The sequence below is a fragment of the Varanus komodoensis genome, unplaced genomic scaffold (assembly GCF_004798865.1).
Source record: "Varanus komodoensis strain SLA01 unplaced genomic scaffold, ASM479886v1 scaffold4, whole genome shotgun sequence".
Lineage (NCBI taxonomy): Eukaryota > Metazoa > Chordata > Lepidosauria > Squamata > Varanidae > Varanus > Varanus komodoensis.
The window spans coordinates 60676414-60701637 of record NW_025335941.1 but is presented as its reverse complement, the minus strand read 5'-3'; the positions used below and the strand labels follow the sequence as shown (position 1 = coordinate 60701637).

The 25224-nt window shown below is 46.2% G+C and overlaps 1 protein-coding gene across 6 annotated transcripts in view; it reads right to left on the bottom strand.

Moving 5' to 3' along the window:
• DLG2 (discs large MAGUK scaffold protein 2) overlaps positions 1–25224 on the bottom strand; it is a 959957-nt gene that overhangs the window by 244941 nt on the left and 689792 nt on the right. For all 6 annotated transcript variants that reach the window (XM_044442340.1, XM_044442334.1, XM_044442335.1 and 3 more), the window contains one exon: positions 13854–14023. In XM_044442340.1, the coding sequence (XP_044298275.1) occupies positions 13854–14023 (170 nt within the window). The remainder of the gene's footprint in view (positions 1–13853; positions 14024–25224) is intronic.

Here is a 25224-nt window from a genome sequence, read left to right as displayed (position 1 = left end):
ACTCTTCCTCAGTCCTTCTGCCTTTCCACATGAGCCATGGGCTCCACTCAAAAACTCAGGGTCACTGTCATCAGGACACATTCCATTTTGCCGTGATATTTCTTGAACACTCTCCAAGAAAAGTTACAGACATTATTCACATTCTTTTGAAATTTCATCTAAAGTGACACTTGAATATGGCCTTCCTAAATCTTCTTGTATTATGTGTTAGGCAGGATTTGGTGGCAAATTTAGTTCCCATATTAACACTGATAGGATCATCCTGATTTCATGATGGGAAGTGCTTATAAAATTCTCCCTCTCTGTGTGTCTTCCCAAACTTGGGGATTCTGAATTATTCCCAAATAATGCTGCTTTAGAGTCTTTGTTTTCAGAATTTAGCTCAAACCAGTCTGCATGCAGACATCTGGACATTAATGAACACCCAAGGTGAAATAATTTTGATTAGCGATATTCTGTTCTGGTTTAATTTGGATAAGAATTTACCCAAATCTGCCAAGTCCCCCAGATCTGGGACAAAAGAATGAGACTTTAAAAATGAATATGGCAGCAACCAACACCCACCCAACTGATTAACCCTTCCAAGGCTAGTGCTGTGAGTACTTCGCTCTCAAAGGCATGTATTTCAGTCCTTGTGATTTCAACCACGTAAGTGCTGAAATAGTCTTGATACCGCTTTTTTCTGAGATGTTTCTCATCATGGTTGGCAGATACAACGTGGTCTTCTCAGTGCTGGAAATAGCTGCTCTTATCCAGTTTGGCTGGTGCAGATGGGTGACAACTACGTTTGATAAGAACCTACCAAATTTTGTTGTGTTCTTCACTTTTGGGAAAGAATGAGCATGAGATTTTAAAAACTGAAATGCAGAAGAAAGCAAACCTGGCAGATTTGAAGAACTCTAAATACCCCCTTCCTAGAGGAGATCAACCCTGACTGCTCTTTAGAAGGCCAGATCCTGAAGATGAAACTCAAATACTTTGGGCACCCGATGAGCAGGAAGGACTCCCTGGAGAAGAGCCTGATGCTGGGAACAATAGATGGCAAAAGGAGGAGGGGACGGCAGAGAATGAGGTGCCTGGATGGAGTCACTGAAGCAGCTGGTGTGAGCTTGAGTGGACTCGATGGTGGAGGACAGGAAGGCCTGGAGGAATGTTGTCCATGGGGTGGCGATGGGTCAGACACGACTTTGCAACTAACAACAACAAACACCCCCCATTATTCCAGAAGCACTGGTACTCATCACCAAGCTGAAAGGAGAAGACCCACAATGCAAACTGAAAACAGCTGCAAACCGTACATGTGCTTGTTCAGAAATTAATTTTTGGAAGTCACCAACTTAAACCAGAAGGTGACAAGAACAGCCTGTGGCGGCACGGCCAACCTTTCCATAAATAAATATATAAATAAACAAACAAAAATGAAGCAGAATGAGCGACAGTTGCTCATCCTCAATTTTAGAAGGGACATCTGACAAACAGTTAAAGTACCATCCGTTCCTAAAAAATAAAACACCCCATGAGGACAATTAGAAGCTGTGGAATTATGTTATAATGGGATTAGCAAGAAGGCACAATTTTTCCACATAAACAGAAGAAGCATTTCTAATAAAATCAGGCCAAGCAGCTAACCCAAAAATCAGACCATCGCTATATTCAATTAGCCATCGGCGTCTGCCACCAAGGGCACCCCGACAAAGGCGAAAATGCACAGGAAAGAAAACGTTTAAGGTTAGGAATGTCAGAAAAGAGCGCTTTACACCCAAAAGAAATGTGCGGGGTGTGTGAGGAGAAAACAATGGATGCAAATCAGTATCTATTCTTAAAATATATATGCTATTTAATGAAGAGCCTAAGATGTGCACACAGCCAGAGGGAAGGAAAGAAAACATGCTGGCTTGCCTTCTGTTCAGCCATCAAATTTTGCTGTTGGTTTATAAAGAAAGAGCTTCTTGGGATGCCTTCATCCACCCAAAGGAAAAGCAGCTTTTTTCCCAAACCAGTTTGATTTTCTCCCAGTCACTGATGTGGAAGGCCAGCTGCTTCTCACCCCAGAGCGAGAGGGCATCATTCCTTTCTCCCTCAAACTCTTTCTTTTCTTCATCTGCTTCTTCTTTCCCCCTTTTTGGGCCATTTTATCACAGGAAGCTTCTCGAGACCTGCTCAAACAAGCCAGTTCTTAGTCCAGAAGAACTCTCTGCCTCTCAAGCCTTTCCCACCCTGACACTTTCCAGATGTGTTTGGACTGCTGCTCCAAGAATTCTGGAAATTTCAGGCCAACTACCTCTGGAAGATGCCTGGTTGGGCGAGGCTGGCCTGCTTGGATTGACAAGGCCTCTTCAGGTCCTCAGATAAAGGACTTCCATCCCTGGGTACCTGAGTCTTTCCTTGAGAAAGTCCAGGAACTTGATCCGTGACCTTCCTCACACAAAGCATCTTGTGTTCCACCACTGAGCTTCTGTCCTGCTGAATCAGAGGTGGTGATGTGCCATCAGGTCATCTCCAGGCTATGGAGCCTATGGATAAAAGCTCTCGAAAATGTCTTGCCCTTTACACAGCCCTGCTCGGCCATTTTAAATGCAAGGCTATGGCTTCCTTGATGGAGTCTGTCCGTTTCATAGGTGGTGTTCCTCTTCTTGTTCTGCCTTCAACATCCCCTAGAACAGTTGTCTTCTTCCGCAGGTCTTGGCTTCTGATTATATGCCCAAAGTAGGATAGCTGCAGATTTGTCGTTTTTACTTCCAGGAAAGTTCTGCTTTGATTTATCTTGGACGCACTTGTTCATCTCTTTGTCCGCAAAGCTGTCTCCCAGCAACATGTTTTGAACACCACTATTTTCTCCCAGCCAGCTTTCTTCATGGTCCAGCTTTCACACCTATAGATAGTGATCAGGAACATAATAGTGTGGATGATCTTAGCCTTGGTACTGAGTGAAACATCGGTCCACTTGATGAGCTTTTCTCATTCCCTCATGGATGACCTTCCAAACCTCAGTCTTTTCCTAATTTTTTGGCTGAAGTCTCCCTTTGAATTGACAAATGAGCCAAGGTATGCAAAATATTCCACAGTTTCAGTTTCTTCTCTGTGGACAGTAAAGTTTTGTAATTCTTCTGTAGTTATGATTCTGGGGCAATCTTTTTTCCCTCTCAAGGGCTGCATCTCCTTTTAGGTAATCTGTCAGGAAATGCATATTGGTTGTAGGTAGTCCTGAAGCCACCACACCTTCTTCCTTTTTCCCCTCATGCCCATTTCTTGCTTCTTTTCCCAGCAGATTATCAGAAGCCTGGACTAACGGCTCATGGAGAGCTCTTGAAATTAGGCTGAGGGTCATGTGAAATTGGGCCAACAGCTACATGTGCCTATAGGCTGCCCACTCCTGCCCTAAGCAATGGTATCATGTGTTAACCTGGAATCGAGACCAAGATTTTGCTCACAGAGGACTGACGAAGCCAATTCAAGTTGTAGATGGGGGTGGTGGAATTGTCTGAATGAAGTTCTTGGGTGGACCTATGAGAAGACCCTGCTATGTGATCCTATATTTATATTTAAGAAGATCTAGACATATTATAGACCCCTGACCTATGGGCAAGAAGACCCCGACTCGTGGCTTTTATACCAGTTAATGCCACAGCATTATAATACTTTTGAAACCTCAAAAGAAAATAACGAAGCAGCCTTTGCAATCAGCTCAGTCCAGAACAAAGGTAAGGCTGTTGCTGAGCTCCGTTTTGCAAACTTTCCACTAAGACACAGAGGTGGGGATCACTGACTCAGGGACCAATCAGAAGCCAAAGGACCGTGTGCTGTGCACCTGCAATTAAAAGGGGGAGCAAAGAAGGTGCTCACCCACAATGGTAGCATGCAGAATGGCTGAAAAGGGGCACGTTTGGTGTAGATGACTGAAGGTGTCCATATAGTCCAGGAGGTTGTACCAGGTGCCAGTCAAGATAATGCGCTTGGCTGGCAGACCTTCAGCAAAGATTTAGAGAGGTCTAAGGTTAACCCATTCGCAATTGTGCTGAAGATGGTTGGGGGATCTATAGAGACAGCACTTCTAATTGGTGAAGCAGTGGTCTCAGTGATCTCACCAGGCACCCCACTTTTGATTGGCACACAGTCGTCCCACAACCTCTGGCCAGAACAAGTGCAGAGGGAACTCAGGTTCACGTCACTTCACTCTCTCACTGCCACTCAATTCATTTCTGATTGTTGCTGGACCACCAGACTCAAGGATTTGGGTAACGATGGACCTTTCTAGACTCCAAGACTTTAACTTCTGCACTTTAATGGGCCAATAATGGTAACCCTGTACTCTCTGAAGTTAAAACTAGGGATGCATGAGGAATCTGTTTGGGGTGGACATCTGTCCAGTGCTGTGGGCTGAGCTCCACAGGCTCCAGTCTACTCGGAAGCAACCCTGCATCCAAGTCCCTGCAAGCGCGCCCAGCATTCGCGGAGTGGCATGCATTGTGCAAGCAATATCCCTCTCCTATCGCCACCCAATATGGGGAAAAAAATGGCAGCGGCACAACCTTTATTTAGTGAGCATTTGCAGACTTCCTCTCTGCTTGGCTCACTTGGCAAAATCAGGCTCAGCACAAGAGAAAGCCCTCAAATACTAGAATGACAGACTTTGCCAAGGTTTGTCCCAACCCTAGTTAAACCCGAACTTGGAATCTGAGACTTAGAATCATTTCCAGAGCTGAAGCTACCTGAGAGTCAAACTTAACTTCTTTAATTTAGAAGGCCAGATACTGAAGATGAAACTCAAATACTTTGGCCACCTAATGAGAAGGAAGGACACCCTGGATAAGAGCCTAATGCAGGGAACAATAGATGGCAAAAGAAGGAGGGGACAGCAGAGGATGAGGTGGCTGGATGGAGTCACTGGGGCAGCGGCTGTGGGCTTTCCGGCATGCCCAACACCAGAATCCACTCCTTAAAGGTACAATCCTGTACATGATTAGAAAAAAGGCCTACAATTCTCAGCATGTTCCAGCCATTGCTGGCTGGAGCATATTAGGAGTCGTAGGATTCTTCTTCAGTCTAAACAACCATAGGATTACACCCCTAGTCCAGGAAAGTTTTTAAAAAACTTGTTTAGGCTATTTAATTTCCACTTTTGGACTTTTTTCATTCTAGGCTCTACAGTTAACTACAAAGGTGCTACAGTTGACTTTTCAGATCTCTGGGAAAAACTAATAATGCTTTAGCTTTATTTTTAATACTCACATCTGGGAGAAGTTAGAAGATTTAGCAAGCTCTGGTTTAGCTGTAAAAGCACAGAGTGAGCTCAGGAGAGCACCATGGGGAAGTAATATTATTGAAAAGCACTCCTGGTAATCCAGTCAACTCCTTTAATTGGAATATGCCCTATGCCATCCTTGTCAACCAGTTTCCTTTTTGGTAATCTCAAGTTTATGTTGCATTTTCTGTCAGCACTGATAATATAACCACATCAATATTTCTGAATTGTACTCATGTAGCCACCCCAATAATTTCTTACGTTCCTTGCAATTTTTGAAAATGAAGTATTACCAGCACAATCTTCTGGCTGTTAGGAATTTTTGGATTCCCAGCTCTGTGCTTGGAAAATCGCTCTAACCAACAATACTGGTATGGAAAAGACACACACACACACACACACCACTTCTCTGAGGTGGTAACTGTGACCTTGGAGAAGGGCTTCTGTGGGTTGGGAGAAAAGAAAGGCCACCTCTGCACTTCCCCTGCTCTCCACAGGATGCCCATAATGCACTGCGCACGGAGGGCTATAGACATTTCTGTAGGATTGCGCCCTTGTTGCTGTGCACCATCAAGTCATCTCTGACTCAGGGCGGCCCTCTGGAAGCCCCGCAAAATGTCCTGCCCATCACAGCCCTGCTCAGCTCTTCTGAGTTCAAGGCTGTGGCTTCTTCCGTGATGGCATCATCCATCTCATCGCTGGCCTTGCTTTTCTTCTTCTGCCTTCAATGTTCCAGAGCATGATTGTCTTCCCCGGGGAGTCTTGCCTTCTCAAGGAGCCTGCCCTTGCAGCATTTCAATTTACTTTGAGTCTGTGGTCACGTTGGCCTGTATGAGTGCAGGTTAGTTGACCACTGGGCTATCTCAGAACCAGTTGGGATATGTTCCGATGCTAAACAGGACCAAATGAAAATTGTGGTCAATTGCCCTGGAGCATCTCAGCTCCCAGGGACGCATGGGCTCATCTAGTGAGCGACCTGCCTCTGCAATGGGCAGGAAGGATCAAGCTTTTGGACAGGACAGGCCTGGTAGGAACACCTAAGCAAGCTTTCCACTCTTGCTTGCTCAGTGGAGCAGTATTTCACACCTGCTGCAGCTCAGGTGCCATCTCTTCTCACTGGTAGTGCTTCAGTGTCCAATTCCAGCCACTGATCTCATTCATTCCACCCCAGTTCTCAATTTTTGCATGTGCAGGGGTCACTTTTCTCTCCCCTTTGGAGTCATGTTTTATGCAAATCAACAGACTTTATTCTGTGAAACTGCCAGCAAGCAAGTGGGCTTTGGTTACAGATTAAGGTTCTACAGAAATCAATAACTGTCGTTAGCTTTCTATAGAATCACTTCATTAATGCAGCATGGCCCAGCTGAAAGCTCATTTCAGACTAATTAAAACTAACAAAAACTCTCCCTGTCCAGGATCCCAAACCCTCAAGAAGATTCCTGCTTTCTCAGAGCCACTTGGAACATCTCCCTCCTCCTCCTCCTCCTCAACTGAAATCCCACCCTGGAACAGTCGCATCTCTTTCCCCTTCCTGCTTCTCTTCAGAAATTCTCTGACTTTGCTGTGGCTTCAGAAGCAGCTTGGCTCAGATCTTTTCTCTCTGCTTTCCATGGCTCTTTTGTTTCCACTGTTCCCTCCTGTGCTGCAGCTCAATCTAACTCTACTCCAACATCTTTCTGAGATGCTTCTGCAGACACAGTAGGCCCGATCTGTACGGTATGGCTGCTCAAGGAAGCTACATAGGACAAGATGACTTATGTTACCATTTCCCCCTTCTGCATAATTGCAAAACAAGTTAGTGGCACCCTGTCGGCTGATTGGTCCAGCCACCTGCTACATGCAGGACTGAGAGCATCATCAAGAGATGAAGATCTCTGGACACCAAGGGGAAACCCTGCAGCTTGGACTGCCTATATGCCAACCTGAGTTGATGCTCCCATAGGACAGGTGGTGGAGCTGTACCATGCCTCCCCTTCCCTGAGAAGCACAGGCCTTGGAATTTCAGGGTAGGCAAGTGCAGTACCACACCTAGCTTCTATCCCTTTGTTCCTAATGCCTCATCTCTGCTGCAGAGGGTGTCAAAGCTCACCCGTCTCCGCTTCTGTTTGCCCTGGTTTCCAGCAGCAGAGGAAAGACCAGGCCTACCTCTCTCCTGACGTTTCCTTCAGACGGTTCTACCCTTAAAGTTGGCATAACAACCCCGGCAAATTACAAATGGCAACAGCCAACCTGCAGTGTGCAAGGATTGGGCAACCTCTGGAAGATTTCAGAGCCTGCTCACCCTGTGCTCATGTATCTCTTTCTCCTGGCCATGTGCTGGGAGCAAGAAACATAAAAAAATTGATGTTAAAAATGACTCTCTGATTGCTCTCATTAGCATGATTCTTAGCTCACAGACATGCTTTCGGTACCAGAGTGGGAAGTAGAGCTACTCCAGTGAGCCTTTCTTCTTCCACCATGCCTGTCTCCTGACAGAGATGCTTTAAATTCTAGGCCAAGAATGCCAAGGAGATGGAACAAAGCTGGGGTTTGACATAAAGTGACATGATGGAAACATTTGCTCAGTTGCTTCTACAGCACCGGAAATCTCAAAGCACTGAAATCCTGCTGGAAGATGTCAGAATCATGTTCCAGCAGTGATATCGTCCTTTTTAATAGTTATGTCCTTTTCACAACAAGGTGTATCAGAAAATGATGTCTCCATCATCACCAAAGAGGCTGTTAAAGATGTCTCCTGTCTCTGAAGGGAAAAGTGAGGCACAGGCAGAGAGTGAGAGAGAGTGAGAGAGAAAGAGACCCACTGTGCAATTTCTGAGGTTGTCGATAATGAGGCGTTTAGGAGAAGAAAGCAACCTGCATGGAAATGTTCAGAAGGATCCCATATTTCTGTTCTCTCAGAAGCCAGCAAAAGAGCATTGGGTGTGCACATGCTTTTGGAACCTTCAGATGTATTTGACTGCAGCTACCTAATTCCGTCTGGGAACTGTGAGAGTTGCAGTTCCACACATTTTATTTTCCCAACATTTTGAGCCTTAATTGTTATTTTAACTGGGTTTTATTGGGAGATTGATGACGCTGTTCCTCTTACTGTAGTACTGTCCTCAGAGTTTTGTGACAGGATGGTATAAAAAAGCTTTTAATAAACAAACAAATAAACAAACACATCTGGAAAGCACCGGGTTGCAAAAGGCCGTGCTGCTGTGATGCATGGCTAACTGCCACCTCCAGGTCTGGAAGCTTCATGCCTCTGAATACAAGTTGCCAGGGCAGGCAAGCTAGCACCCTCGTGTCCTCCTTGTGGACGTCTTGTATGTAGACATCTGCTTGGCCATTTTGGGAATGCAGATGCTTGAGAAATCAGGACTTTGTTCTGATCCAACTGGGTTTTTCTTGGACCACGCCATATTCTCAGACCATGTGGGGTCCTGAGAAATTAACACATGCATGCGACTCTCTCGTCCTTGAACATACATAAATTGAAATGAAAGAGTTGCAGCTGATCTACAATGGAACATTTGCACACCACTGTTATCGTTATGTTTAGGGCAAAAGTTGTCAGTTGACGTACATGGCATGTGTGGCACAAGATGTGGTCACCCTTCCCCACCAAAAGTGTACAAGGACGCTGTCTGGCATCTTGGCATGCACCCAATGTCTCCTTGTACATGGCAGCCTTCTCCAAACTGGTACCCTCCAGATGTTTTGGCTTTCAGCTCCCATCACTCCTAGCTAGCATGGCCAATAGTCAGGGATGCTGGGAACAGAGTAGAGTAGAGTAGAGTAGAGTAGAATAGAGCAGAGTAGTAGCAGAGATGGAAGTGGCCTATAAGGCCCTTAACTCCAGCCCCCTGCTCTGTTGCCACATGTGGTCACCCATCTGGCTGCAGTCCTGCACCTTTCCAGCTTGGCAAATATGACATGGCGACTTAGCTTGCTGTACAGCTGCAGAGAGAGGAACTGTCACTTCTGGAGGGCATCAGGCTGGGGAAAGTGGGTCTATACAGTACTGAATGGACAGGGCCTTATATGTTACCTGAAGGAGCGCTTACATCCATATATGCCCAGCCGCCGCCTGAGATCGGCGGGAGAGGCCCTTCTCCGGGAACCCTCTGTGAAAGAAATTAGGAGGGTAGGTACTCGGAGGAGGGCTTTCTCAGCAGTGGCGCCCAATCTATGGAATGCGCTCCCCAGAGAGGTCCGCCTGGCGCCGTCGTTATTTGTTTTTCGGCGTCAGGCAAAGACCTTTTTATTTAAGCGGCATTTTAACTGTTAATATTATTGGATTTTATCTGGCCAGGGTGGCTTATTTTATACTGTATTTTTGTATTTTTAATCTAATGTTTATATTTTTTAATTTAAGATTATAATTATTTTAATTTATTGTTGTAAGCCACCCCAAGGCTTCGGCGAATGGGGCGGCATAAAAATGTTTTAATAAATAAATAAATAAATAAATGTGCCAGATCCCTGGGTCAGTCCCTGGTAACACCGCTAAACAGGGGGCCATGGAGCAGGGCTGAAGAAGACCTGAAACCCTGGACAGCCTCTGCTGGTCATTGCAGATGACATCAGGTTAGAACATGGATCAGTGACCTGGTCTAAGAGCATAAGAAGAGCCCTGCTGGGCCAGGCCAAGGGGCTGTCTAGACCACAGCATTCTGTCCACGCAGCGGCCAACCAGCTGCCCCAGGATCCCACAAGCAAGGCACGAGTGCAACTCCACCCTCCCACCATGCTAGAGAGGCAGCCTGCTCCAGATACTCAAGGTAGCATCTAGCCGTCAGAACTAGTAGCCATGGATAGCCTTCTCCTCCATGAATTTGTCTATCATCCCATGCCTAGATACTGTGCAGATATTTCTCACAGCTTTCATGAATCATTCAGGTTTGGGGGAGATGAGCGATGGGGAGGCCGCAAGAAGCAAGGATTACTCCATGAGAACCCGGAAGGAACGCTTGTGTCCATATATGCCCTCCCACCCCTTGGGATCAGCAACAGATGCCCTTCTCCAGAAACCCTCTGTGAATGATATTAGGAGGGTGAGTACCCGGAGGAGGGCCTTCTCTGCGGTGGCGCCCCACCTATGGAATGCACTCCCCAGAGAGGTCCGTCTGGCGCCGTCGTTATTTGTTTTTTGGCGCCAGGCTAAGACCTTTTTATTTAAAACTTATTTTAATTGTTAATTTATTGGTATTTATAGGATTTTAAACCTTTTAAGCCAAGATGCACTGGGTTTTAATATTTTTATTGTATAATTTGTTATATTTGTATATTTTGTTCTTGTTGTGAGCCACCCCGAGGCTTTGTTGCGATGGGGGCGGCATAGAAATGTTTTAAATTAAATAAATAAATAAATTAGATTCCCACTCCGAAGAAGAACTTCCTTCGACACAAACTTCACCTTTCAGTTGCTCTTCATGCTCCAAAAGGCAAGAGTCCTGCCTTCAGGGCAGTGAGTGACGCGTGTGGCCCAGGCAGTCTAAAATAGCAGAGGGGAGAGAAAAGCCAAGCTGGCCATGGCCTTGGGTCCAGAAACCAGATGCTGGCCAGAGAGCTTCCAAGGACCAACACATTGCACCACCTGAAGCCTCTGCCCCTTCACTGATCTGAAGGGCCTTGGGCAAATCGGAAATAGCGAAGGCCTTCAGGAGTGCAGCTCCGGACCTCCAGCATAGGCTACGTTGCCTGGGAATTCTCCAGCAGCACTTCTCAAGGCCCCCAGGCCTCCGTCAGTCCATAAGCAGATCTTGTGCTTTTGGACACATGCAAAAAGGAAAAAGCTCAGCCTTTTCAGAAGCTTCAGAAGGTGCACAGTGTGTACAGTTCCTGGCTGGTGAATTTGACTACATGGCTTGCATCTGCATAATTTTGGCTTGTTCCAGATGTCATGGTCCAAGCATTTCCCCATGATCTTATGCATACGCATCCTTTTCTTTGCACCTTCCAAGTATCTCATACCTTGGCAAAACACTTGCTCCAAAACAGGATTAGAAAGCCATGTCAAATCTGTGGTTTCCAGATCTGCTTCAGGGATGGGTTTATAGAAACTAGTGATGCAGAACTTCAGGTCTGAGGCCTGAATCCCACTGAATCTGACCCTCTGAGGTCCCAGTCTGGCTTTCTGGGGTCCCTGTGGGACTCATCAATGCTTGACTGGTTTCCCAGCTTTCATGCAGCTTCCCTGCCCCCTCTCTTAAGGTTTTGTTATCAGCAGAAGGACCTTTATGCCAAACATGCCTGGTTGCTGTCCAGCAAACCTCCCCTTACGGCAGACACTCAGGGAGGGCTGTCCAGCATCCACCCAGATCCAGAAGAATTTCACAGGAGAACCAGATGCAGAAGTTCCACATCTGCAGGAGCTCTTAGGCCTCAAGACCAGTTCCATAAAGAACTACCACAGAGGCAGATCATGCTTGATCTCTGGTTTGGCCAAAACCATTTTTCCCATGGTTTTGCCTCTCCTTTTGCAGCTCAGAAGAAACACAGCTTATAAACTGACCCCAACAATGCCCTTTAAAACCCTCAGACAATCAGAAACAATAGCTATAGCAATGCGAACCAACCAGAAAAAACCCACACTGGTCAACAATTAGCGTGTCCTTTGGGAGTCCCAAGTCTGCAGCCTTACCTAAGAAGTGGATTTTCCACTGCTCTTCAAATGCCACCAGACCTTTTGAAGGAAATCTTTCAAACACATGTATATTGTATTAATTATTTCTAAAAGTGCATCCAGACCTGTCATTGAGCCCATGCAACATTAACAGAATCCACTTTCTTGGGCAATGCATTTCTCCTCTCCTCTCCTCTCCTCTCCTCTCCTCTCCAATTCATCAGTAGCCACCTCTGCTGTGCAGGATGCGAGACACAGAGGGCTTCCAAAGCTCAAACAAGCACCTTGACCTGGGCCTGGATGCAGCTGGAATCCAGGGCCATTGCCACAGATTTGGCAGGATGGTATCCCATCGCCCAGGACTGGTTCCTGGCTTAGGAGGCCCCTCCGTGGGTTCGCCTCATGTCGGTGCACTCCTCTGGTTTTGGGCTTACATGGCAGCAACAGTTTCCAGCCACACCTCTCAATTTCCCATAGAGCTACAGAATGCTCAATATAGCATTGCTTGGGGCACTGTGTGGAATTTAAAGGTGCAGCTCCCTGTACAGGAGACACAGGTTAGTGTCAGCAGAACCTGCTGGGACCCTGGGAGTCAGGCCTCATTGTCATCCCCTTACAATTCTGCCAGGAGACAGATCACCGTATGCTGTGCTAGAGGAAATCAAATCTGCTTTTCGCTCTCACCCTGCTCTGTGGTGGTGAAATGGAAATCTAACCTACTGTAACAGTAACATTCAAGCACTGCTGCCTAAGTTTCCAAGCAAAACACATTTCCAGAATGCTTGGATGATCCAATCAATAGCTGAAATGTCAGAAGGTTAAAAGCTACAGCTTGTTAGAAAAGCATTTTAAAAATCTCTTTCTCTCTTGCTTTCTAACAATGAGTAACACAAAATGGTTCCAGGTTGCAGCAGTGAAAACGAAAACTTCACAAGGATTTTGCTGTCAGAGTGCAAGTGCTTAATTTCTTTTCCTGCAATGTATTTATTTGTAATGTCAGGCATGATTATGTTTTACTGCTTTACCAAAAGCTTACAGAATATAATATAATTTTGTTCTTCTCACCTCTGAGTTTGCAACCAGCTAAGCTAAAGACTGGTTTAAATTATTATTATTCCATAGCACTCACATCCCTTCTTTCTTCCTCTTGGAAGGAAGCCAGGGTGTCTTACAAAACTCTCCTCTTCCTCTCCATCTGATCTTCTCAACAGCAGCCCTGTGAGGTTGGCTTGTGAGTATGTGACGAGCTCAAAGCCACCCAGTGCATTTCATAATAGAAGCCAGATCTTCCAAATCCCAGTCCAACACTCTTAACCAGTACATCACACTGGCTGTCAATCTGGTTCTGTTCAAATTTGGTCATTACAGATGCTGAAAAAGGGCCACGGTGTGCAGCTGTGGATGAACGCCATATCCGTGTTCTCCCCCTCTGCTCTTTGTACTCTGACTTGCGTAAGGCCAGAATTCTCAGCTATTCCCCATCCAGAGAACTCGTTTAATGTTGGTTAACATGGCAATAAACCAGAATCAGGTGCTGTATATCTGATGTGTTCTTGTGCAAAAGTGCCTGTTTGCACTTGGGTGTAGGCTTCACAGGTGGACTTCCAAGGTTCAGTTTGGATGCCAGGAAGTACTTCCTGATGGTGAGGACCCCTAGGACGTGGAATGGGCTTCCATGGGAGGTGGTTGAGGCCCATCAATGAGGGTGTTCAAGGATAGGCTGGACATGAGCGGAGCCGGCTGGTGCTGGAGGTCAGACGAGATGGCCCAGGAGACCCCTTCTGACTCACCCTGTTTCTATGCTTCTATGACTTTCAAATCCAGTGGTGCAATGGCACCAAGAACACATCAGATAATCTTCCAAGGTTAATGAAGCCAGGGGTCAGCTGTCCAAATAAGGCCTTAGTCTGACCCGGCATGAGACGGCTTCCTGTGTCCTTACATTCCTTCAGTCCTTATGTTCCCTAGGGATATTCTGATTCATTCCATTTTCACTCTTACCTTTGGGTCCCTTGAACAGTTTGATTTCGACAACAGTTTCCAGAATAGGTCTTCTTCGGCGGACGTACAACCGCACTATAGAGCCCGCTTCCTTGAGCGCTTCAACAGCTTTGCTGTGCGAAACTTCCGAGACATCGACCTCATTCACTCTCAAGATGCAGTCGTTGACTCTGAAGACAAGGAGGACATAAAGAAGAGCCGTTCTAATTGCAAAATGAGAATGTGGCTCATCAGCACTGCAGAAAACGTTTGAAGGTTATTAGAATGTTTTCTAGGGAATGAAACTGGTGCAGATACACAATGATGGGGAAACTTAGCCCTATTTACGGAGGAGCAAATTAAATATTTCTGATATCTCTTTTGGCGCCCTCACTTCCTCCCTTTGTAGTCAGCATGCTTCCTGGTAGCTCTATTAAAAAGCGCACGTTACTGTAATGAAACTGCATCAAAAGCGATTCTGCTGCCTTCTAGAATTTTACTCCATAAAGAAATTAGCTATTGAGATTAATATACCTGAGGCAAGCATTAGTTCTACTTTCATCCTTTTATAGCTTTCACCCTGAAGTAAAGAAATATACCCTTTGCTCATTTTAGTCCAATTTATGTGTGTGTGTGTCTCTGTGTGAGTGTGTAGCATGTGCCATATTAAGTTTTAGGATAGTGTTTCCCCCAAAGATAATGTTGGATAACTATTGTTATGCTTGCCTGCTCCACAGCATGGGTGGGCAGCTTGTTGGCCTTCAGAAGTATCAGCCTGCAACTCCCAGGAGCCCTTACTGTTGGCCAAGCTAGCTAGAGCTGGTGGACTGAAGGTCCACAAGCTTTCTATCCTTCTCTTAAGGAAGGGGTTGGGGTGTCTATGCAATGCCCAGCTAGCACACAGTTGATGCTAAACTGAGAGGAACCAGCAAAAGTACATGATTTCTGCACAAAGAAAGATGAATCCTATCCAATTTTACTCTGTCAGCTAGCACAAAATATACCCAGTATCACACGGTATTCCCTTAAAACCGAGCAGGTGATACTAGATCCATAAAATTGGGTGTTAGCTGATAGGATTCTCTCCTTTCAGGGCCAGGTTAGGACAACCTTCTGTGCTGAGGCATTTAAAGACATCTTAGCCTGTTCAGGGGCTCCAAGGAAGCACCCTTCCAGGAATTTTACGGGTCTAGTCTGCACCGTGTATTGTTTCAGCTGCCTTCTTATTTTTGTACTTTAGAAACCTGCATGATGTTTTACTGTGTTGTTTGTTAAATAAATTGCTGCAAAGTGCCCACAATGCTTCAGTTAATAGGAAGGAAGGAAGGAAGGACGGACGGACCCCTGGCTCCAGCCGGCTCCGCTCATGACAACACATCCAGCCTATCCTTGAACACCCGCACTGATGGGGTCTCAACCACCTCCCGGGGAAGCCCATTGCATACCCTCGGGGTCCTAACCATTGGGAAGTACTTCCTGGCATCCAACCTTAAATCTTGGTTCTGAACCATGATGAGGTTCAGACAACACAACAGAACAACAATGGTAAACAAACCAACCACCATGGCTTGTTGTCTGAACCCATCTAGAGATTCCTATCACACAATCCTATCTATATTTAGATTGGGGAATGTCCTGCAATTCCCAGATTCCTGAGCCAGCATGGCAAGGCATGCTGGGAGTTGAAGGCCCTTTTCCCATCTAAACATGCACAGGACTGCATCCTTAATTATAATGACCAATGAAGAGATATCCTCTTCGGACACCCTCCAACGGAGCAAAGCTCAGGGAACCAAGGTTCTATTTGGATGCCAGGAAGCACTTCCTGACAGTCAGGACCCCGAGGGTGTGGAATGGGCTTCCATGGGAGGTGGTTGAGGCCCCATCGGTGAGGGTGTTCAAAGACAGGCTGGACATGCACATGGTGGGCATGTCGTGAGTGGAGCCGGCTGGAGCCAGGGGTCAGACTAGATGGCCTGGGAGGCACCTTCTGACTCACTCTTTCTATGTTTCTATCTTATCAGATACTTGCCGACTATACTATGAGCTTTAATGGTGTTTTCATAGAGAAGAAAACTTTCTTCCAGATGAACAATGCATGATTAGAAATAGCTCTTCATTGGCAGTCATTAGCAGTGTGCACAGAAAACTTGCAGTGGCAGTTCTGAAAATGTACTTCCATTTCTAGGCAGGAAGACACTGCCCCTTGCTAAAAAAAAATAAACACAGGCAACAAGGGAAAGCACTTTTCCGAAGCAGGAATTCCATTTAGTGACTCATTATCTGCTCAGCACTAAAGTGCAAGATGAGCAAGACTGAAGGTGTAGTCCCACACTGGTTTACGTCTTCCAGTCTTTCCATAGATGCCCCAAACAGCAATTTTGTTACAGCATTTGCCAATGTTAATCATCACCTTCCATCCCAGTGGTGGAATTTCAGGCTCCACTGCATTTGTCTTGCAATTCTGGAATTTGCTGGCCTTTCTGGGAAAGGCTGGCTAAAATACACAGGTGCCATCCAGATGTTTTGAAGGATGCTGGGAGCAGTGATATATAGAGGGCACTTGAAAGGCTGTCTGAAGGATTCAGTAGCAGCAGCCTATGATACATAATGATGTGTTTTACTTGGAGTTGCCCCTCCAAGTGTACAAGCCACAACACTGGTTCCCAGCATGCATCCCTGCACACTACACACCTGCAAGCATTCACAGTTTTAGCTGTACACCTAAGCCTGGGATTGCTTTGCATATGCGCTTGATTCAAGAAAGCACTTCTCTTTTTCTACCCCCTTCAAGAAACCACTTGCCATATTTATTTAGCAGTTAATATCAGCTGACCGTGCTTTGCACCTGCGACTGAATCATGCTGAGTAAGAAAGACAGGAGGGGACCCAAAATATTCATCTTGGCCAATGTGTGAGCCATTTCCATGCTCTTTTCCAATTGACGTGTGCAAATTATTTTGGTAGGAATTGGGAGTGGGGCAGAAAGAATACTATTTGGTGCAATAGAACTGATTAATCCTGCCCCAAAGCCACTTGGGCTGCACCAAAGAAGCTTCTGTAAGGGATGAGATGTTTCATAGCAGGACGTTTGGAAGGACAAAATGAGTTGGCCATTTGTGGGATGTACTCTTTTTGTAAAAAAGCAAGAGGTCTGAGGGAAGGAACCAAAGCCCAGAGGGGCAGAAATCGGGGGTCTCAAGCCTAGTCTCTAGAAGCTCCAGCTGCAAAGGAATGGAAAATAAACCATGCTGGAGACTGGAGAGGCCAACGGCCCCTTGGAATAGACAATGCATGGATGGGTGGCAAATGGTCTCACTTGGTGTATATATACTCTCAAGAACACGTCCACGTCAATGGGCTTTGCGCAGGGGAATTTGCATTGGGACAATGCTCTGAATTTGCTTTATCTTTTTTAAAAAATGCAGTTCTAATTTTCCATGTACTTCAAAAGCACATTTTCACAGTTTAATGTCACACGCGTGCCTTTTTTCTGTACAGAGGAAAGGAGGCTAATACTATATCTCACTCCTGATTATCACAAAATATATCATGTTTCAAAATCCCTCTTTTATTCAAATGCATAAGTATCTGTGAAACAGGTACCATGCACTTGTCCTCAGGTCTGAGGACAAATGCAGTAGAAACCAGCCAGCTGTACACCAAGAAAGAAAGCAGCTGTTGAACATCTGCAAAAGGTACAGGGAGAGTGCAAAGAACTAAGAAGCTAGGGCAGAAAGAAACAAGCATGCCACCGGCCTGAGATGGCTCATTTTTGCCACGCCTGCCCATGCAATAAAAGACAGGACAAGAAAGGATGGATTTATTTTCAGCTTAGCCTCTCTGGATCAGAGGAAAGTTCAAAAAGCTTAAAAGAGGCCCGTACTTACTCCTTACTCCTGGTATAAACTAGTGCAGTGCATTCCCCAAACTCCAGAGAAGGGAAGGCATTTGAATGCCTCAGCAGAGGTTTCCAAGATGCTGTTCTGAATACAGGGGGCAGCCAGAATTCAAAGTCTGCTATAGAACTTCAGCCTCCACTAGATACAGTGGAGGAAGGAGAAGAGCCTCACTTTTCATTGAAGAAATCACAGAGGTGTAGTGAGGGAACCTCCTAAGTTCCTCACCACCTACCAATCAGAGCCGTAGAAAAAGCACCTCACAACACACCCAATGCAGGTTTATATTTATGCAGGAAAACCGGTTGCAACACATACCTCCCAAAAGGCCTAATTCCAAATTTGGCGTGTCGCAAACTGTCTTCCTCTCTCTCTCTCTCTCTCAACCTCTCCCCCACTTGCTTTCAGCTCTCCTAGTACCTGACAAACACACTGACACATTAAACAGTCACAACAAATCTGCAGGCCAAAATTCCAACCATTTTTTGTTTTCCTTCTGAGAGACATAATCACTCAGAAGAAAGAGGATTTTTGACCTGCTGCAGGCAGAAAAACAAACTGGGGAGACTCACTTCGCAGCTTCTTGTTCAAACAAGTCCCAAAAACCAAAACGAAACCACACCCTCTGCCCATGCATTCATCAAAACAAGCACGCCAGATGACAGGGCGCTCCCCCCAGACGGACATCTTGGCTCTTAAGTGGGTGGCTGCTTACAGATTGCTACTGTCGACAGAGGAAGGAGGCGAGATTCCCCTTGCTCGGAGTTGTTGCAGACATCCAAGAGATTTAAATAAAGGTAGAGCAAGAAACTTTTGCCGAGAACATAGCAATATTCAACCGTGTTGGAGGAGAAAAGAAAAAACCAGGCGAGCTTATGCAGGTAGAATGGAGGACGCCTGGATCAAGGTGTCAGTGCATCGGCGCAAGAGAGTGGATTTGTGAGCGGATGCTGTAGCTCAAGGTTTACATGCAGAAGGACCCACATCCAGTGCCTGGTATCTCCAGATGACAAAAGAAGGGGAACCTCTAAGAGAAGCTCTGCTGGCTATGTGGGACCTCCTTTACGTGGGACCTCCTTTAGCAGAGGTGGTGTGCCTGTATGCACCAGTTGTGGAGGAGACCGGGCAGCAGAAACATAGAAACATAGAAACCGAGCGAGTCAGAAGGGGTCTCCCGGGTCATCTAGTCTGACCTCCAGCACCAGCCGGCTCTGCTCACAACATGCCCACCATGTGCATGTCCAGCCTGTCCTTGAACACCCTCACCAGTGGGGCCTCGGTTCAGAAGGTCCTGAACCCATCCTGCTGGAGGGATCCTGTGGGCAGCTGGTTTGCCACCATGTGCAGGGGGTGCTGGGCTGATCCAGCAGGGATTTCCTTAGGTTCTTAAGGTCAGAACCAATGACCAGCACCTAGTTTCCCACAGTGGCCGTGGGCAGTCTACCACAAGCAGGACACGATTCTTCTTCCATTGCTGTTCTCCAGCAACTGGCACTCAGAGGCATGCCATTAGGGTTGAGGACAAAGTCCACTCTTACCAGGGAGGTATGAGAATTTCATTTCTGCTTGCAAAACACGAGAGCAAGCCCTGCCCTGTGGGAGCAAGCAGATATCTCCTGAAAATAGTAGCAAATCATTGAACGTGGTCACATTTGATTCCTGCAACTTCTCAGTTCAATTTTTGCACAATCCCCCTTGCAACCTGAACCTAGTTTGTGGAGAAAAGTTGCACAAAGTTTGGCGAAATTGCATACAGTTCACATCCAATCACTGCTTTGCATAATTTTCCTTTAGTTAGCAGGGATCTCAAATGCAAAAACGAAGTGGGCATTTGGTCCTGGGGGAACTGATGTTCAGAGTATCCAGGCAGTTGTGCAATTGCTCATTCACCCATCCCTAACGCTGATGGAGTTCTTCCACCTTCCCTTTTAGAAAGGGCTTTCTTCAAACCACAGCCCTGGATGGAAGAACTGGGCTCATTTTGATTCCAGGAATCCTACAATCCTTGAAGAGTTGCAATGTCTTGCAAAGGCCAATGAGAATGTTTCCATGGAAATGACACATCTGATATGCAAAGAACAATGTATACATCTACTAACTCACATAAACATGTTTCACTCAATGGCAGATATATACAAAATGTAGACAATCTAAAAATGTCCTATTTGAAGTATGCAAAAATAATGTTTGGATTCATGTCTACAAAATATTGAGGGAGGGCACACATGCTTGCAGTGGAAAAAGAGCCGCCGTCCATGCGACCAAAGAGGGTGCAGCTGATCATGAGTAGCCTCTGATCCTGGAGGCATGCGTTCCTGATCATCTTATCCCCCATGAACTATGACCTGGAACCAGGACAGCCACTGTCCAGCAACCATTTGTGGACTTCCTCTCAGCCTGGCTTGCTTTCTAAGCAAGGGCTGAGCAGAAGAAGTCCACCAAACAGAAGAGGGGCGAATCATCACAAGCCTATTTCTTCCCATCCATCCTGACAGTCTCCAGAAGATGACTCATGTTTGTTGCCAGGAACAGTGGGAGCTGGTAAGGCTGGTAGGATTTATAAACCCCGAATCCCCGAGTAAATGTCTGGTTCGTACATGCGAGATCACATGTGTGCCTGCATGCACGCACACCATACCGTTGCTCCCCTGTTATTCCTCTTCACATGCTATTTGGGACATGGGGGAAAGGTTGCAGTGGCTACTCTTCCAGAATTTTTCTTCCTTTTGGGACTCCTGGAATGGTATGCATGGGATGGGACAGTGATACATGCAACTGATGGGGACATGTTAAAATTCTGCATTGGGTTCCCAATCGATGCTGAATCTATATCATGTCCTTTGTTGGGGCCTGGGCTGGGTGTGTGATGTTTCCTTCAGTGACCAATACTAGATTTGGCAAAGGCTGTTCTAGAGTTCCCTCACCCTACGCAATGATTACAGGGTATTTAAGCCTCATTATCGGTGTACCAGAGCACCAACATCATCTGGGTCAAGTTTCACAATACTCATTTTGGCTTTTGCAGCAGTCCCCAATCTCAGTGCAATTTCCTGGGAGAGAGTGAGTGACCAGCACAAACTATTAACTGTTTAGAAGATGGAAAGTCACTGGCTAGGACTCCCACTTGCTTCCAACCCATACAGCTGCTCTTGCAAACAATGGGCGAGTTATTCCTGGCTCGGTCCTTTGACTCCGATACAGCTGAGCTACTCTCTGCCTCCCAAATATCAGGGAAAGCTCCATTTAATCAGAGCTAAATGCAAGGAGGGGGTGCAGCTGAACTTACGCTCAGCTTGTCAGCTTCTTCCAGGCCACTGGGTCGACAGACAGCTGAAGGAGATGGGCTTCTCCAGACCTCTTGCTATGTCCAATCAGACCCTTACTCAAAGTGAGTATCTAATCAAGCCCAGGAGGGGCACAGAGGCAAGAATGGGATCCATGCCTCTCCTGCCCTGCAAAAGGCAGAGAGAGCTAATTTTGGCCATCTAAGTCTTTGTTCCCTGCTAGTGAGGAGGAGCTTAGGGAATGATAGGATTCCTCACTCCTCCCCGCTCTACTTTCCACACTGCACTTGTCGTCTTGGAGCCACAGCTGGTGTGGAAAGAACTGCACTTCCTGCAAGAGGGAAGTCCGCTTTGAAGACCCAGTTCTGCCCTATCTTTTCACTGCCATCTGGACAGCTGTTAGCATCCATAGGATTGTGCCTTAAACAAACCTTGCATCTAAAGTAAGTAAGCATTCAGTCAGAGAAACATGAAAATGCAAATTTCACTGAAGAATTTAGAGGAAAGACAAGGAAAGAAAAGCTTTGCATTGCTGCTAGGTTTTCTTTTGGGTTCTCGTTTCATTTTATGTTGTTGTTGTTGTAGTTGTTAGTCGCGAAGTCATGCCTGACCCATCGCGACCCCATGGACAACATTCCTCCAGGCCTTCCTGTCTTCCACCATCCCCCAGAGTCCACCCAAGCTCACACCAGCTGCTTCAGTGACGCCATCCAGCCACCTCATCCTCTGCCGTCCCCTTCTCCTTATGCCATCTATTGTTCCCAGCATTAGGCTCTTCTCCAGGGAGTCCTTCCTTCTCATTAGGTGGCCAAAGTATTTGAGTTTCATCTTCAGGATCTGGCCTTCTAAAGAGCAGTCAGGGCTGATCTCCTCTAGGACTGACCGGTTTGATCACCTTGCGGTCCAAGGGACTCGCAGGAGTCTCCTCCAGCACCACAATTCAAAGGCCTCAGTCCTTCGGCGCTCAGCCTTCCTTCTGGTCCAGCTTTCACAGCCATACATTGCAACTGGGAAAACCATAGCTTTGACTATACGCACTTTTGTCGGCAGGGTGATGTCTCTGCTTTTTAGTATGCTGCCTAGATTTGCCATAGCTTTCCTCCCCAGGAGCAAGCGTCTTTTAATTTCTTGGCTGCAGTCCCCATCTGTGGTGATCTTGTACTGGGGCTTTAAACTCGAACACTTTTATGTTTATTTTATCAAATGGCGTGTTATGGTTCTGATTGCTGTGACCTGCCCAGACAAGTTCAGGCATTGAAGTGGTATAGCGATAAGATGGAACGCTAAGCTCTGTCTCCATCAATATGGTGAGCAGTTTGTGATTAAAAGAAGCAACATTCAGCCCCGCTTAATGAATGGATCAAGTGCATTTTTACGAGACCTCTAGATTAATTTTCATTACAAACAGAAAATTGGATGCCTCCCAAATATTTCCCCAATGATCTTGAAAACACTTCCGAAGACGAATTGGTGCCGGGGTCATTTCCATTCCGTAAGTAGCAGAAGAAAACAAAAAGTTGCTAATAACGTGACAACAAGTCTGAAATGCTCTAGCTTAAACGAGCTCATACACTTTCGAACATAAAGCACAACATTACACAGAGTCCATTAATGCAGGTTCTAATTTACAGCTGCCTGCCTGCTTCTAGCTAAATTATGCACTGAGCGAAGAAGATTCTCAGTAGGGACATATAAGCATTTCATGTTTGCAAAACAGTTCAATGAGCCCCATTCACAATCCTGAACATGCACATGGGTACATTCATGGAGAAAATGTTTACATGTTCCCAAATGTGTGGGCTCATTTAAAAGAGTTCATGCTTTGTACACTTTCACTGAAGGGGGAAAACCTACATTTAGGGGGTACAGCTGGAAAAAATGTGCATTGTCCCTAACTGAAACTCTATTTTCCTCACTGAATGCACACATATAAATGCGCACACAAACTCATGTACAAGAACCGACGTGGACCAAACTGAGCTTCATGGGTGGCAGCTCCAAGACCTTAACTGGGAGAGGTCTAATAAAAGATGTAAGTAATGCAGCTCGTAAGTTTAAGCCAGGGCTACATGGGCCCAGGAACAGGCAACCAAAAATATCGGGTGCTCAGAACACTGGCAGCACAAAGGAGTGGAGAACAGAATACAGGGCTGTTTGGTCTGATCCAGCAGGGTGTTCCATTTCCGAAGGCAGCCAACTGGGTACCGTTAGAGCAGCCATTCCCATGCTCTCATGTATGTTGGGAGATAACAGCTAATGCATTGTAAGAAAATTAATTAGAAATTAAAGGCTCCCATGAGGAGAGCACAAACCCCCTACAGCTGAGTGGTTTCGGTGTGACTGGGTTTCCCATCTCCCATTCAGCCTCTGCTGGGATGTGGATGAGCCATTCTGCATTAGGCCTAGTTTGATCCGTCTGTCACTGTGAGAAACTAAGATTTGTGAAAAGTTCCTCCATGCAGTAAACAAGTTTAACTGCAGGTGGCGGCATTCTCAGTGGAGGAGCTCCAGGCACTGGCCTGAACTAAACGATGGGGAAAAGAGACTTCTCTCTAATGTACCTGTACATAAGAAGGACCCATAATAGAATGCTGCAGAGTGGAAGGCCCCTGTTTCAGCTTCCTGCAAGCCAGTTCTGGCCCCTTCCAGAATACCACGTTCAGTGAAAGCTTATGTTTCCAGCACCAGTAGGGTGCTTTTACGGATTCTGGGTTTTAGCCTGAAATTTGAAGGAGCTACCCATAATTCAAAACCCTATCCCAGTGCATGGGAATCACTACCCACTGCTGACTACATGGCACGTCCTGGCCCCAATTTTCTGAGGTGCCTGTCTCCAACAGAGAGGATTCTGTGACTGCTGGTTTTGCTTACCCATCACTGTGCTATTTGAGGGAAAGAATCCTCCACTGGAAGTTTTCTCCCTGACAGACTGTGGGCTTCTGCAAACCGTAGGATTCCTCTGAGCCCACTCATACTTCCCTCTTGTGTGTGGATGGGCCCACTTGGATGCATTCGGTGCCACGCTCAGGAGAACTAACCTGCTATTAGTATATGGGATTTATCACAGTCAGGTAGCTAAAATAGCATGCATTACAACCACCGCTAGTAGTTGGCTCTGTAGCGGACCACAGTTTGCTGCTCTGCAGAGCCCTCTTCCAAACGGCCGAGTCATACTGACACAGCGGGTCTCCCGTAAGTGGGTTGCACAGAGCGGGTTTCTTGTGACCAGTCTGCCCTTCTCCAGCAGGAGTTTCATTTACAAGAGATTGAGTGAGTCGCTATAAAGGATAGCACTGATGGAAAATTGATTTCTTTGCTTTACCCCAGCAATCCATTTGCTTGCACGCTTACTTTATAAAAAAGAAAGAAAAATACAAGGTAGGCAGAGCAAAGATTACACAGGCAGGAAGAGAATTAGAGACGTTTTTCTTCACGATACCCCAGCTCCATTCACTAAACTTAAGGCTAGATTGTAAGTTATATGTGAAACCTGCGGGAGGAATTTTGTGCCATCTTCTTTTTAAGAACCAGTAAAAGGGCATTCCTATGTATTTAGGGAAAAATGGTCTAGCACTTCTTAACTTTGGATGTATTCTGATTTTTAAAAACTGAAGCAAAATTCTCATGGGGCAGACCCATGAGAATTCGCTGGGTGGTATCATCACCGTCACCGTCACCATCACCTCTATACTGCCACACTGCCAAAGCTGTCTGGGTACACGGCATGGAGAGGGGCAGATATGCAGTTATCCATAAGAGCATAACTGCATAGGAAGAACAGTTCTGATCAGGCCAAGGGTCCATCCGGTCCAGGATTCTGGGCTCACAGTGGCCAATCATGAATGGAGTGGCTTTCGCCCACCCAACTTCCCCAGCACCTGATGGATGTAAGGTATCCATGGAGACTGGTCCTTTTAATGGCTCTCCTGTAGCAGAGACAGTAAGTATCGTGCACCAGTTGATGAGGAACATGGGCAGGAAGGTACTGTCGCTCTCCTGTCTTCCTCTTGGGAACCTGTGGGGCAGCTCTCTGGCCTTCGTGTGAACAGAGCATTGAACTCAATGGACCATGGTTGGGTCCAGCAATGCTCTTCTCGTTCTTCCATGTTCTTACTGCCTCTGGTCCTGCCAGTATGGCAGAGCCATCAGGACTAGTGGCCATCAATAGCCTCCTTCTCACTGATTTTGTCCAATCCCCTTTAAATTTTG